Source organism: Euleptes europaea, chromosome 1, assembly GCF_029931775.1.
Source record: "Euleptes europaea isolate rEulEur1 chromosome 1, rEulEur1.hap1, whole genome shotgun sequence".
NCBI classification, from domain to species: Eukaryota; Metazoa; Chordata; class Lepidosauria; order Squamata; family Sphaerodactylidae; genus Euleptes; species Euleptes europaea.
Window position 1 is genome coordinate 128,485,566 of NC_079312.1, and position 13,691 is coordinate 128,499,256.

The window sequence follows — 13,691 nt, forward strand, 5'->3', positions numbered from 1 at the left end:
TTTTTTTTAAAGGAAGGTTTTTTTCCCTCCAACTTTGGTTTTGTCTCCCTTGGGTCTACTGGAAGTGGTATGTGTGATTTCCCCCCTCCCCCAGTGGTAGACTTAGAACAGTGGTATTTGCTATACAGCCTATGGCTGACTGAAAGATTTCTAAGGTATATAGTAGTGTGTATTATAAACTAGACTGGTTGCTTTGGAGTGTGTGGTAGGTGGCATTTTTGTCCTGAAACTTGTTGAAACCCCTTAGTTCGCTTACAACGGTTGAAAGTCAGGGTTGTACAGATGTGGTGGTCTGTTCCCTACCCATCTTGGGGACACACTGGTTGGGTTATCCACAGTATCCTTCAATAAATGGCAAGCATCTCTTGTGCATTACAAAACAGGTACGTGGTGCTAATAACTACCATGTTGCCTTCAACGAGTGGAATCTTGATTCAGCCTAGGTAAGATGGGGCCAGTGCCAAATACAGTGATGTGAGCCTGCTGTTCTGTTGCCCCAGTGTCAGACCCTTTCATCTATATATATATTTTTTAAGCGAAGGTGGAACAGGATCTCACAAACGTGAGTATTGGGTGGGAAGGTCTTAAGGGGCATCCTAACCCAAATGACTCCAGTGCTATGCATGATCATGCAGGTGCTTGACCGGGAGGTTAAGATTTCATCCTCCTTAATGTGTGTTGTAATTTGACAAAGTTGGACTGTTGCTTACAAATAAAGGATACAGAAATTTTGAAGTGTCAGAGCTTTTATTTTCAGGTTGCTTATTTGATATGCAGCTTTGTTCGTTGCTTGCATAATGGAACGGCCTCTACTAAAACATGACATGGAAATGCTCGGCAGGAAATCTGACAACGGCGAAAGACAACTTGATGTTAAAATTTGTTGGCTATACTGTAATTTACTTCCTGCACCAGCGTGTATGCTAACTGGTTGCCGTGGCAATGCAAGCATCTTTTTTGCAGTTAAATACAGCCTGTATTTGTGGGAGTAATCAGAGGCCATGTAGCTCATATGCAACTTAGACTGCTGAATACTACTACCTTAGAGATGGGGGTATGGGAGGAAGAGGTATACGGATGGCTCTCTTCTGTATGCATTCAGAGCCATGAAGCAAGGTCAACTGAAGTGTCTATAATTTTCCAAAGGACTGGTGGCTATTTAGCAGAATGGCATTTTTGCCTGAAACAGGTCAGTATGGTCACAGTCAAAACCTGAGAATGGGGTACATTGTACAGCTCATGTAGTTACAGAGCATGAAACATGAAGTACTGGGTTACTCAGCTGAGGTCTTCTGAATCTTAGTACTTTTGTTCACTTGCCTGTTTACAGTAGGAAACCCCCAGTAATTGCTGACCACATATATGTCATCTCATATGCAACACCTGATCTCACCCTAAGATTTTCTTTTAGCTTTTTTTAACATGAAAAATCAGTTTTTAAGTCAATTACAGGGCATAGTTTCAGTTAGGTGTAGGCTGTGACTTATATTAATTGTCATTTAAATAGGTTACTTAAAAAGACAACTGAAACTTAAAAAAAAGAGAAATCTAAAATCACTGGATTTTAGCTGCTCTGGATAAACCTTTTTCTGTGCCTCATGAACATCTTACAATTAGTGTGTTTAAACAATTAACTGGTAGTCCCTTTACGTTATGTTGGTTGCTTTGCAACATAACTCGAGAGTGTAGTCCTACCAAGATGCTGTTGTGCTATTTTTTTTTATTCTTTTTATACAGGTTTTTGATGTATGTTACTTATTGTTTTTATCCCGTACATTCCTTTTAACCCCTTCCACCCCTCCCTTCCCCCCTCCTTCTCCTTGTAGTTTTTAATCTTTTAGTCCCAGCCACGGGCACAAAGTCTGAATCTTCCACTGAATGTCTTTTCTTCCTTCTGTTGATATCCACTCTAGGTAGGTCTTCCATCTCCTCCTGATTTCTGAAATCTTGTCTTCCCATGTAGTCTTCTGGCGCAACCTCTTAACTATATCTGACTGTATAAATTCAAACAAATAATTGTGCCAGATTTCTACCATCCATTTACTTTTATCCTTCCATCCCAGAGCAATAACTGCTTTGCTTGCTAGTATCATAGCCTTAAATGTGGCTTGATCCCCCTTTTTACTGCCAGATTCCCTGTTATACTCATTAACATTAGATTAAAATCTATAGTTAAGGGTACTTTACATATTCTCCTTATAATTTTTAATATTTTTGTCCAAAAAACCCTGACCTCTGGGCATTCCCACCACATATGGGAGAACCATCCTTTAGATTGTCTACAATGCCAGCACATGGGGCTCAATCCCGGAAACATATTTGCTAATTGCGCTGGTGTTTTATACCATTTTGTAAAGAATTTATGTTCCAACTAATTAAATTTAATCACTTTAATTTCCTCTATTCCTTTCATAATTTTACCTACTGTGTTTTCTGATATCTGACCTTTACTCCAAGTTTTTTGTAAATATAATATTGTCGTCTTTGTTTCATATCATTTTCCTATAAATTTTTCCTGCCAATCCTTGTTTTGATTTTTGCATTTCTTTGTATATTCCATTGGTTCCTCTATCCATATTTTCCCTTTTTCATTAATCTTTTTAACCATTTTATAGAGACCTGTTATTTTTAACCAGTATTGCTTACCTATCTCTTCTACTATCTCCTGTACAGGTTTTAGGGTTCCTCCTCTGAACATATCTCCCAGTCTATAGTATCCTTTTGACCTTAGGATTTCCCACAATTTACTTTCCCTTGTCTCGCTGTACATGGTCTCTAGTGGTGCCCATCTTGAGGTCCTCCCTAGCCATAAAGGCTGCCATTTACTCCATACTTCTAGTGCTGAGCGTCTGGGCCCTGTGATTGATTTTAAGTCTTTATTTATAACTTTGGAGAAGATACCAAAACGTCCTATGTCACTGTTAATCTCGTTTTTGAATCTAACCCATTTCTGGTCGCTTCCTTCTCCTATCTCTAATAATGACTTTACTTGAAAGGCGTCATAATAACTATTCTAGTTGGGGACTCCCCAACCCAATTCTGATCTATGGCTATATACCAACCTTTTTTGAATTCTACATTTTTTACTACCAAATATCCACCCTCTTATCATTCTGTTCCATTGTTCTAACTTATTTGTACGAATTCCTAGTGGTATCGTCTGAAATAAATACGTTAACTTAGGCACCCAGAACATTTTAGTACTTCTAATTCTAGAAGAAATACCTAGAGTTTTATTTCTCCACTTTTTCATATCCTTCTCTATCTTTCTCCATATCATATTATAATTGACCTCCGGAATTCTATTAATATTCTTTTGTAGTACTATACCTAAATATTTAAACTTTAGCTCCCATCCCTATATTTGTAATTTTATTTCTCTTTTTTTTTCGTCTTTGTTCACATTGAGATTTATAATTTCTGATTTAGCCATATTGACTCTTAATCCTGAGCAGCGTTCAAAATCTTCTAGTATAATCTTTATTTCTTTTATCGCTTCTTTAGGGTTTGTCATAACTATGATGTCGTCTGCAAATAAATTGATTTTCATTTCTTCTTTCTTCATCTTGTAGCCGCCTATCCTTGCACTGTTTCTTATCCTTTCAGCTAACTGTTCTATCGCTATAATAAATAAGAGCGGTGAAAGCGGACAGCCCTGAGGAACTCCTCTCTGAATCTGAAAGGCTTGAGTGATCGTTGTTAACCTTCACCACTGCTGTTCCGTCTCTATATATCTCCTGAATAGCATTTATATAAATATTCCCTATCCCGTACTTACTCATAATCTGCCACAAGTATTCTTGGGAAAGGGTGTCAAAGGCTTTGAATACATCCAGTTTTAGGAGGCCCAGTTTTTTTCGCTGGCCATGTTGCAGGACATTTATTATATTTCTAATGGGGTGGGCTATGTTCCTATCTTTTACAAATCCGTACTGGTCTTCTTTTATTATATTAGGGATAGCCTTCTTTAGTCTATTTGCCATTATTTTTGCAAAGATTTTATAGTCTTGATTAAGAAGACTTATGGGTCTATATGAGCCTATCTCTTCAGGGTCTTTCTGTGGTTTTAGAATCACTATTATTTTTGTTTGTCTCCATGAGCCTGGGGCCTTCTTACCCTTCAAGACTTCATTGAACACCGTCTGAAGTTCTGGGGCTAGAATTTCTACCATTTCCTTATAAAATTCACTTGTAAACCCATCTAAGCCAGGTGATTTACCCTTTTTCAGTTCTTTAATTACATCTTTTATCTCTTGCAACGTGATATCCTCTCCCAGTTTAACTTTCTCATCCTCCTTCAATGTTGTGTTAATGTCTTCTTCAAAATCTACTATGTCCCTCTTATATAGATTTTTATAGAAAGACTCGAACGCCTCCGTAATTTCTTTAGGGTGTTGTGTTGTTTGGCTATTTACTTTTATACTTTTCACCCTTTGTCTTTCCTTCCTATTTTTCAAGTAATTTGCCAGCCTTTTTGCTGAATTAATACTATTTCTTTGGAATTCATTCCTCACCATAACTTCTCTTTTCCATAGTGTTGCTGAGTCTAAAGCCTCTAGTTGTTTTTTAAGTTCTATTATTTGACTCTGTAAACTGGGGTTATATTTGTTCGTTTATTTACTTTGTAACCTCTCCAATTCCTGGATTTTGAATTGTCTTTTTGAGTGCCACTCTCTTTTTATATTCTTTTCTTTCTTTATACAATACCCCCTTATCACAGCCTTTGCAGCATCCCATAAGTTATTAGTAGAGACCATCCCTCTGTTTTCCTCAAAATACAGCCTTATCTGCTCTTTCGTATATTGTCTATCCTCTTCTTTAGCCATTATTAAATTATTATACCTCCAGGATCTTTTTGTTTGTTGCTGATTTAATTCTATTTCGACACTTAGTGGAGCATGGTCAGATATCCAGATTGGGTGAGTTTTGATTCCTTTAATGTTCATATTGCTACTCTTTCCTAGGATTATGTAATCTATACATGATGCTGTTTTATGTCTGCTGGATATGGGGTGGGTTTGGGTTGATAGCCCATAAGTTCGTGCGCCTCTTTCAGTCCCCATTCTCCCAGATTAATTATTTTATCTTTTGTGATGTCTATATTTAGATCCCCTGCTATAATAATTTCCCCCTCTGAGAATTGTTTGGTTTTTTAAAAATATTCTACATAAAAACTTCTTTTGCCCTTTGTTTGGGGCATAAATATTTACTACTGTATACCTCTTGCCGTCCAGTTTAAATTTAATAAGCAAGTATCTACCATCTCTGTCTACCATTTTTTCCACTTCCTCCGCTTTAAATTTCTTATGAATCAATACTGCTACCCCTTTAACTTTAGTGTCACTTCTGGCTTCTGCTAATGTCTCCCAGGCCAGGTCATTTAACAGCGGCTTTCTGTCATTTTTTTTCTTGTGTGTTTCCTGGAGGCATATTACATCAATCTTTTGATCTTTCGCCAATTTAGATATCCTATATCTCTTAAGATCCGAAGTTAATCCATTGACATTCAGTGTAAGTAGTCTTATTGACCTATCCATATTCCTTATTATTTGGGCTTTGGGACTCCGTGGCTGTGGATATTTTATATAGTTTACTAACCTACCCCTCCCCGTCTCCCCCCACCCCTGTGGCTGAGAAAACGTTTGGGGAGAATGCATCATCCCCTCCACCTCATGGAGTGCACGCATCCCCTCCCTCCCCTTAATGCTATTAAATATTAAACATTAGCTCATTTTATGCTTGTATATTTCCCTTTTAGGTGGTTTCACTTTGTGAGTCTGGCCTGGGGCGTTTTTCAGCTCTCCCTGAACCTCCTCCTTCAGGGTCCTCGCAGAGTTCTGCTTCTTCTTCCATTTCCTGCTCACTCATGTCTTCTGTATTAATTCCCAGCTGTTTAAGCAGTTCTTTCGCTTCAGAAGTATTACGTGCTATAAGTCTCTTTCCATCTTCAAATATAATGACTGAGGATGGGTAGCCCCACATGAATTTTACATTATTTATATGCAGCTTTTGGGCATAAGGACACATTAAGTTATTTTTCTTAAGAGTCTCTTGGCAGAAGTCCTGTCTCATCCAAACTCTTCTCCCTCTGAAGCTCAAGTCCTTCTTTTTTAATTCTTTATATATTTGTTGTTGGATTTTTCTCTTGAAAATTTAATAATAACATCACGGGGGGGGGCCGCCCTTTCCCCTTTTTTGCAAGCGGTGTGCTCTTTCTATTTCATCAGGTTGAACCTTGACTCCATTAACTTCAAACCACTCCCTAAGAGTTCCTTCTAAACTCTTGGCAGAAATCTCTTCAGAAATCCCTGCCAGAATTAAATTATTTCTCCTGTTGCTGTCTGAAAGTTCATTAATCTGCCGTGTTAAATAAGTAATCTTCTGTTCATTTTCTAGAGCAAGTTCTTTGGCGGAAGAAGCTGTTTGCTTAACTCCTGCTATCTCCTTCCCTATCTTAGCTACATCCTCCTTTACAGACTTGATTTCTTCACTTATTTTATCTTGAAATGCTAGCACTGTATTTTGAAGAGCAGTTATTTGCTCTGACAGTTCCCTGATATTCTTTGCCATCTTTAGTAGCTAATTTGAGGAGTAATGAGTAAGCTGTTTGCAGGCACAGGGCGTTTCCTTACAAAAGAGCTATAAATAAAAGTCTTACCGCTTAGAGTTTAGTCTCCTCTGCTTCTCTCGGTTTCCCTCCCCTCTTATCTCGTAAGTATATACTATCTTTTGAGCTGTAAAAATTTAGTTCAAAGGAGAGCTCGGAGTTCAGCGACGGGCTTGATTTAGCGCATGCGTGCTCCCCCGCTGTTGTGCTATTAAACCTCGGTCTTGCAAAATTTTCTCAAAACTCAGATTCTGTAGAAGTTAGATTCTGTAGAAGTAAGTGTATGCAAATGTGATCACTCCTGAGTCTTTATGGTGATATTTGGGTTATGTGGGCTAAGTATCCAGTGGACTTCAGCATAATGTACACTTTATCTTGATCCCGTGAAGAGAACAGCTGCACTACATGTGTAGTGAAATCTTTCTCATTCTGGGTGCTCAGCTACCTGTATGGACTCTTTCCCCCCCCCTTTGTCACTTTTAGCACAACTGAAGTTTACAAAAGTCATGTAACAATAAAAGTTCTTCCATTGAAATAGTCAACTGGATGTTATTTTGGCAATAGAATTTATTTAATTTGGATTTCTTTTGCAAGGCCTAAGGTGGAAGGAGAGAAGGTGCAGAAAAGAGCAACCAAAATGATTAAGGGACTAGAGCCAAATGTCCTATGGGGAACGGTTAGGACGCTTAGGGCTGTTTAGCTTGGAAAGAAGGTGGCTAAGGGGAGACATGATAGAGGTCTATAAAATTATGCATGGTTTGGAGAGAGTGGACAGGGAGTTTTTCTCCCTCTCCCATAATACTAGAACATGGGGTCATCTGCTAAAGCTGGAGAGCGAGAGATTCAAAACAGATAAAAGGAAATATTTTTTCACACAACGCATAGTTAAATTGTGGAACTCCCTGCCCCAGGATGTGGTGATGGCTGCCAGCTTGGAGGGCTTTAAGAGGGGAGTGGACATATTCATGGAGGAGAAGGGTATTCATGGTTATTAGTTAGAATGGATACTGGTCATGCTGCATACCTATTCTCTCTAGCATCAGAGGAGCATGCCTATTATTTTGGGTGCGGTGGAACACAGGATGGTGCTGCTGCACTCGTCTTGTTTGTGGCTTCCTGGAGGCACCTTGTTGGCCACTGTGTTCACAGACTGCTGGACTTGATGGGCCTTGGTCTGATCCAGCAGAGCCTTTCTTATGTTCTTATAAGAGGCCCCCCCTTTCTTTCACAGGTTTTAAAAGAAGCTGCACCACACAGATACCAGTGTACATGTGGGGTCAATATGCAGTTGCTACTGACCCCTCTGTTCTGCTGACAAACTCGGCCATTCTTTAGTAACCAGGCTTCCTCAATTAAGTTGGAGCCACTTGAAATTTATTTTGACTCGTGAAATATACTCCTTATACAGAGTTGTTTTGTATATGCTGACTTTCTCTACCACTTAAGGAAGAATCAAACTGGCTTACAATCACCTTCCTCTCCCCACAACAGACACCCTGTGAGGTAGGTGGGGTTGAGAGAGTGTGACTAGCCCAAGGTCACCCAGCTGGCTTCGTGGGTAGGAGTGGGGAAACCAATTCAGTTCACCAGATTAGCCCCCGCCATTTACGTGGAGAAGTGGGGAATCAAACCCGATTCTCCAGATCAGCGACTACTGCTCCAAGCCACCGCTCTTAACCACTGCACCACTTTGGCTCAACCTTATCATATCACTCCTTACCTCTGAGTAGTGATTTGGTTTCATAGGGAAGCATTTAACCATATATACACATGCCTTTATACTGAATCAGACCCTCGGTCCACCAAAGTCAGTATTGTCCACTCAGACCGGCAGCGGCTCTCCAGGGTCTCGGGCAGAGGTCTTTCACATCACCTACCTGCCTAGTCCCTTTAACTGCAGATGCCGGGGATTGAATTTGGGACCTTCTGCATGCCAAGCAGAGGCTCCACTGCTGAGCCACAGCCTCTCCCTGTCGTTCCCCATTAATCCGACTGGAGTGATGCAGTAGAACGGGTTCGCGGGGAGAGGGAGACCCAAGATCGTTATCAAGAAAACAGTTTATTTGCAGCTGCTGACTCAGAGGCCCTAATGGGCAGAAATCTCTTGAGTCCCGATTATACTGGGGAAGACAGATTTATCCAAATTCAAGTTATGACGATACATCAACAAGTTATGCATATCTGATTGGATTACAGACAGAAAGTTGACTCAGGACAGTTGCAGTTTCATCCAGTTTCTCCTATCATTGTTTATCGTTCACTCTGACACGCCATGACATTTCACCCACTGCCTTCACACACAGTTATCCTGCCCAGCAACAGACTTCCCTTGCTATCTCAATACATTTACAGAAAGGGGAAAAGATGATCACAAACTACTAAGCCAAAATACTTAAGGGGAGTGGTTCTTGTAGGTTATCCGGGCTGTGTGACCGTGGTCTTGGACAATGATTCAGCTCAAACCCAACCCCTTTCTGACTATATTACTCTTCCTACACCCTTGACACTGAGAGACACTGTCCTTCAGTGTTGCTCCTCTGAAGATGCCTGCCGCAGCTGCTGGCGAAACGTCAGGAAAGAAAATACCAAGACCACGGTCACACAGCCCAGATAGCCTACAAGAACCAATGAACTCTGACCGTGAAAACCTTTGACAAGACTTAAGGGTGATCCTCCACATTCAGAGAAAGTCTACCTTAACTAAAAGTTTGCCTTGTGGATTCAGGGGAGAGTACCTCGTCCTGGGAGTCAAAGATTTTGTTGCCACTTCTCCCAGCAAGCCGGAGCAATGGGGGTGGAGGGGAAGGCGGCTGGGAGAGCCCCTCCAACTCCACCGGGCGCTTTCCGCGCATCACAGCCAGTCAGCAGCCCTCCCGCCTCTCCAGCTGTTCGGCAGCGACTCCTCCGAACGTCACGGGCGCCAAAGACCAATCCCGAGGCTCCGTCTCCGCCCACCTGCCGGGGCCTGCGCCTGCGCAGTGGGGGCAGCCGGTCCCGGCCGCCCACGTGCGTGCGCTGCCTGGCGGGGGGGATGGCCGGCGTCGCTGCTCCTCCGCTCCGGGTGCTGGTGGATCTGGACGGGGTCCTGGCCGACTTCGAGGGCGGGCTGCGGAGGGGCTTTCTCGCTTCCTACCCTGGGGATCCCCACGTGGAACTGGCGGAGCGGAGGGGCTTCTCCGCCCGGGAGCAGTACCGCTGCCTGCGGGAGGACCTGGGGGTGAGCCCGGGTAGCAGGGAAGCAAGATCGGAACCCGTAGTGTTTCCGGGGAGGGGAAAGGAGGAGAAGGATCTAAAATGAAGCTTGCCAGGAACTGCCCAATTATATGCGTTGAGTTATTTATTTTTATTTTATTTCTCTTTGCATGAGAGCGACGTTCATGCAAAGCCGCTGTCTGAAACAGGAGTCCGGTGGTACTTTGAAGATTAACATTTATTCCAGAGTCAGAGCTCACTATCCCTCTGGAATTAAAACAAGATGCCCTTTTTCCGGGGAAAGCCGAATTGAATTTTTTTTTTTTTGCATATTAAAGGCTCTAGAAGTAGAAAGAAAGAAAAATAGCATTTTTGCCCTCCGAGATGAATCTATGGGGAACCACCCTGCTTTGGATCAACTTCAGGCATTTCGGTGCTAGTTTTATAATCAGCATTCTAAATGCTTAAAATCAGCCACAATGCAGTTGTTTTAAGTGAGCAAAAACAGGAAGGGGGGAGGAATAATCAATGCCCAGTAAAACTTGTGTTAAAACATTTGTTTCTATAACCAAAGTAGATCATATTCTATTAGTGGAAGGAGAAAAAGCATATATAAACAAGTCCTGATAACTACCGGTGATTCACTCTGGTGATTGCAGGTTGGTTATATTGCCAATTTAAGTAGGCAGAAAATAACTACTTCCCAAGTCTTGACTTCCATCAACAACAAATCACAGCCCTGCCATTCCCCTACTAAACCTCTAGTGCTGTTTGATTGAGGCCAATTGAGACCTTATGGTTTTGAAGATCAGCACGATTCTTGGGGTCTTTGGATCGTCAGGAGACCTCTTCTGATTTTTCTATTCATCCGTCAAAGCTCAAACTTAAACATTCAGAGTTGTAAGATATTCTAATTGTGTGTGTGTGTGTTTTTAGGATAAGGCAGCCAATGTGTACGAGTCCCCGGGCTTCTTTCTGAGCTTGGATCCTATTCCAGGAGCTATTGAAGCAATGCAAGAAATGATCCAAATGCCAAAGTAAGACCCATTTAAAATACAGAACATTTCCGGATTAGTGCCATGTTCTCGTAGTGATTAATAACACTTGTCTTTTCAGCACTGAAGTTTTTATTTGCACAAGCCCTCTACGGAAATATCAGTACTGCATCCCAGAGAAGGTTGGCACCCTTCCTTTTCATATTGCCTTATTGCTGAAGTTTCCTGATCTTTTGCTTTCTCCTTCTTGGCCTCTCTCCTCTGCTTGCCTCCATCGCGCGCTACTATTGGTTGATCTGTTCTGGTGTCATGGTAGGACTGTGCTGTCAGCAGAACTATGCTATTAGCTCATCAGCTTTAATTAGCCTGCCACAGCCCAGTGAGCTAAATTCTTAGGGGGTCAGTTTAGACTTTAGAATTTTAATCTTACAGTTCATGAATATCAGCATGTATCCTACCACACCAATTTAAGTCTGAAGCCTTCCTGCAGCCAAAGGTAGGATACATGTCATGGTGTATTCTCACGTTAAAAAAAATCCTCATCCTCTGCTAATATCCTTTGGGCGTGAATAATACATTGCAGGTATAGATTGGATGAATAAAAGGAGCATTTTCTGCTACAAAGGGTGTTTCTGTCTCTTGCCTAGAAAAAAGCATGGGTTTTCTAAACCAGCTGTGAGTTGATGGTAAAAAAAAAATGCAGATCACACTGTATTTCTTTATGGAATCAGATGTCTTCATGAAAATGGGACCTGTTTACTGCTACCTCTTGGGGGGCAGGATTAAAGACTTTTTTCAAGCCTTTTTCCCAGTAAAGAGATCACAGGAGAAAAGGAATATGGATTAGATTCTGTAAAATATTAGCATAACAGTGGTCACAGATATTGTCGAAGGCTTTCACGGTCAGAGTTCATTGGTTCTTGTAGGTTATCTGGGCTGTGTGACCATGGTCACACAGCCCGGATAACCTACAAGAACCAGTGGTCACAGATCTTTCCCACCTTCCCTTTTCCCCTAGGATTTGTGTGAACAAAAAGCCACCCAACCTGAGGAACTGGCCAAACCCACCCTCATATTCCTCTTTGAATACTGGTGCTTCTGTTGGCACAAGACTGAAGTGGGAATTATTTTGGTCAGCCGCAAGGCTTATGTGCCTTTTTGCCCAGGTGGGTCCAACAACCTTCAGCACCAACTTTGTGGAGGCCTTGAGGGGAGGTCCACACAGAAAAGGGAGAGGTGACAAAGATGACCACCTCCTGCACACATTTCATAGGATCCAACTCTGGGTAAAAGTGAACAATTTATCTCCCTAAAAAGATTCTGTAGGAAGTCATCAGGATCTGTACAGGGAGTCAGATTACATGAAAGGCTGTCATACGGAGGATGGTGTGTTGTTTTCTGTTGCCCCAAAAGGTTGGAGCAGAACCAACCAGTTGAAATTAAAATAACTTTTGGCTAAACATTAGGAAGAACTTCCTGACAATTAAAGCAGTTCCTTGTTGGAACAGGCTTCCTCAGGACGTGGTGGGCTGTCCTTTGAAAGTTTTTAAGCAGAGGCTAGGTGGCCCCCCAGCAGCAGTGCTAATTCTGTGAACTTAGGCAGGTCATGAGAAGGAGGGCAGGCAGGGTTGAGTCAGTGCTTGGCTCTCGTGGCCCTTTCTTACTTGGCCAGGGTAATGCCGATCACCACTTTGGGGTCAGAAATTAATTTTCCTCCAGGCCAGAGATCCTAGAGATTTTTTGCCTTCCTCTGGGTATAACGCAGGGGTCACTGGGGGAGTTGTGAATTTTCTGTGTGGTGCAGGAGATTGGACTAGATGACACTTGCAGTCCCTTTCAGCTGTTTCTATATTTGTTTGCAAAAGCAATAATGTATACATCAGTGCAGGTTCACAAAATGCATTTCAGATGAGCTCTGTCACAAACGTTAGGTTGGGTTTTTGTTTTTTTGCTGTCAAGTCACTGCTTATGGCGAACTTGTAGGGTTTTCAAGGCAAGAGATGTTCAGAGGTGGTTTGCCATTGGCTGCCTCTGTGTCATCACCCTGGTATTCCTTAGAAGTCACCCATCCAAATACCAGCCAGGGCCGACCCTGCTTAGCTTCTAAAATCTGATGAGAACAGGTACTGCTGATTAAATATCACACTCAGTCGAGTAGCCGTAGTAAAAAAGTTGTTATTAGAACTTAAAACGTTTTTTTTACTGCTATTCTCTCCTCGCCTGATAGTACAGCTGGACTGAAAAGCACTTGGGTCCCAGATTTGTGGAACGAATAATCCTGACCAGAGATAAGACAGTTGTGTCGGCTGATTTGCTGTTTGATGACAAGGATGTGGTTACAGGTATGAAAATCTACAAGGTGTGGCTTTTGCATCAAAGGGCTCTACCATTGCTTGGATGGCGAAACGGTTGACCTTGCAATGTTCTGGTTCTTCTCAGGGGTGGAGCCGAATCCAAGCTGGGAACACATCTTGTTCTCTTGTTGTCATAATAAGCATCTAAAGCTGCAGCCTCCACGAAGGCGACTGGAGTCTTGGACCGATGACTGGAGGGCGATACTGGAGAGCAAACGCTCCAAGTGATGTCTAAAAGAGTGGGGCACACACTTCACCTGGGATGCCAGCCAATGACTAAGTTCCGCTGGATGGAGGCATAGCTCACCCAATCAAATTATGTCTTCCTCCCCAATTTGCAATACAATAGTATCCTACCCCTAATCCTTGTTGTTTTTAAAGAATTATTAAAATACTAAATCCTGATTTTGGATCTTTATCATTTGTAAGTAAGCAAAACTGTCAAAGAGGTGTCAAATATCTGGCCCACAAAAAAATATCAACCAGTCCACAGCTGTAGGCTGCCAGTCAGGCAGCAGCTTTTCGCTGTGCTGAGTGAGGAAG

General features: G+C 42.0%; 1 protein-coding gene across 1 annotated transcript; it reads left to right on the forward strand.

Annotated features, from left to right (window-relative positions):
- The first annotated feature begins 9,638 nt into the window (after positions 1-9,638).
- On the forward strand, positions 9,639-13,409 carry NT5C (5', 3'-nucleotidase, cytosolic). The gene is made up of 5 exons (XM_056863374.1): positions 9,639-9,824; positions 10,736-10,836; positions 10,916-10,976; positions 13,022-13,136; positions 13,234-13,409. The coding sequence occupies exons 1-5, from the start codon at positions 9,639-9,641 to the stop codon at positions 13,374-13,376; spliced, it is 606 nt and encodes a 201-aa protein (XP_056719352.1). The 3' UTR covers positions 13,377-13,409.
- Positions 13,410-13,691: the final 282 nt, after the last annotated feature.

Bases quoted from the DNA above. Each gene is read 5' to 3' on its own strand.
- NT5C (XM_056863374.1), top strand. From the start codon at position 9,639: ATGGCCGGCGTCGCTGCTCCTCCGCTCCGGGTGCTGGTGGATCTGGAC. The intron at 9,825-10,735 runs GTGAGCCCGGGT...GTGTGTTTTTAG, and splicing joins GCCTGCGGGAGGACCTGGGG to GATAAGGCAGCCAATGTGTA. The intron at 10,837-10,915 runs GTAAGACCCATT...TTGTCTTTTCAG, and splicing joins GAAATGATCCAAATGCCAAA to CACTGAAGTTTTTATTTGCA.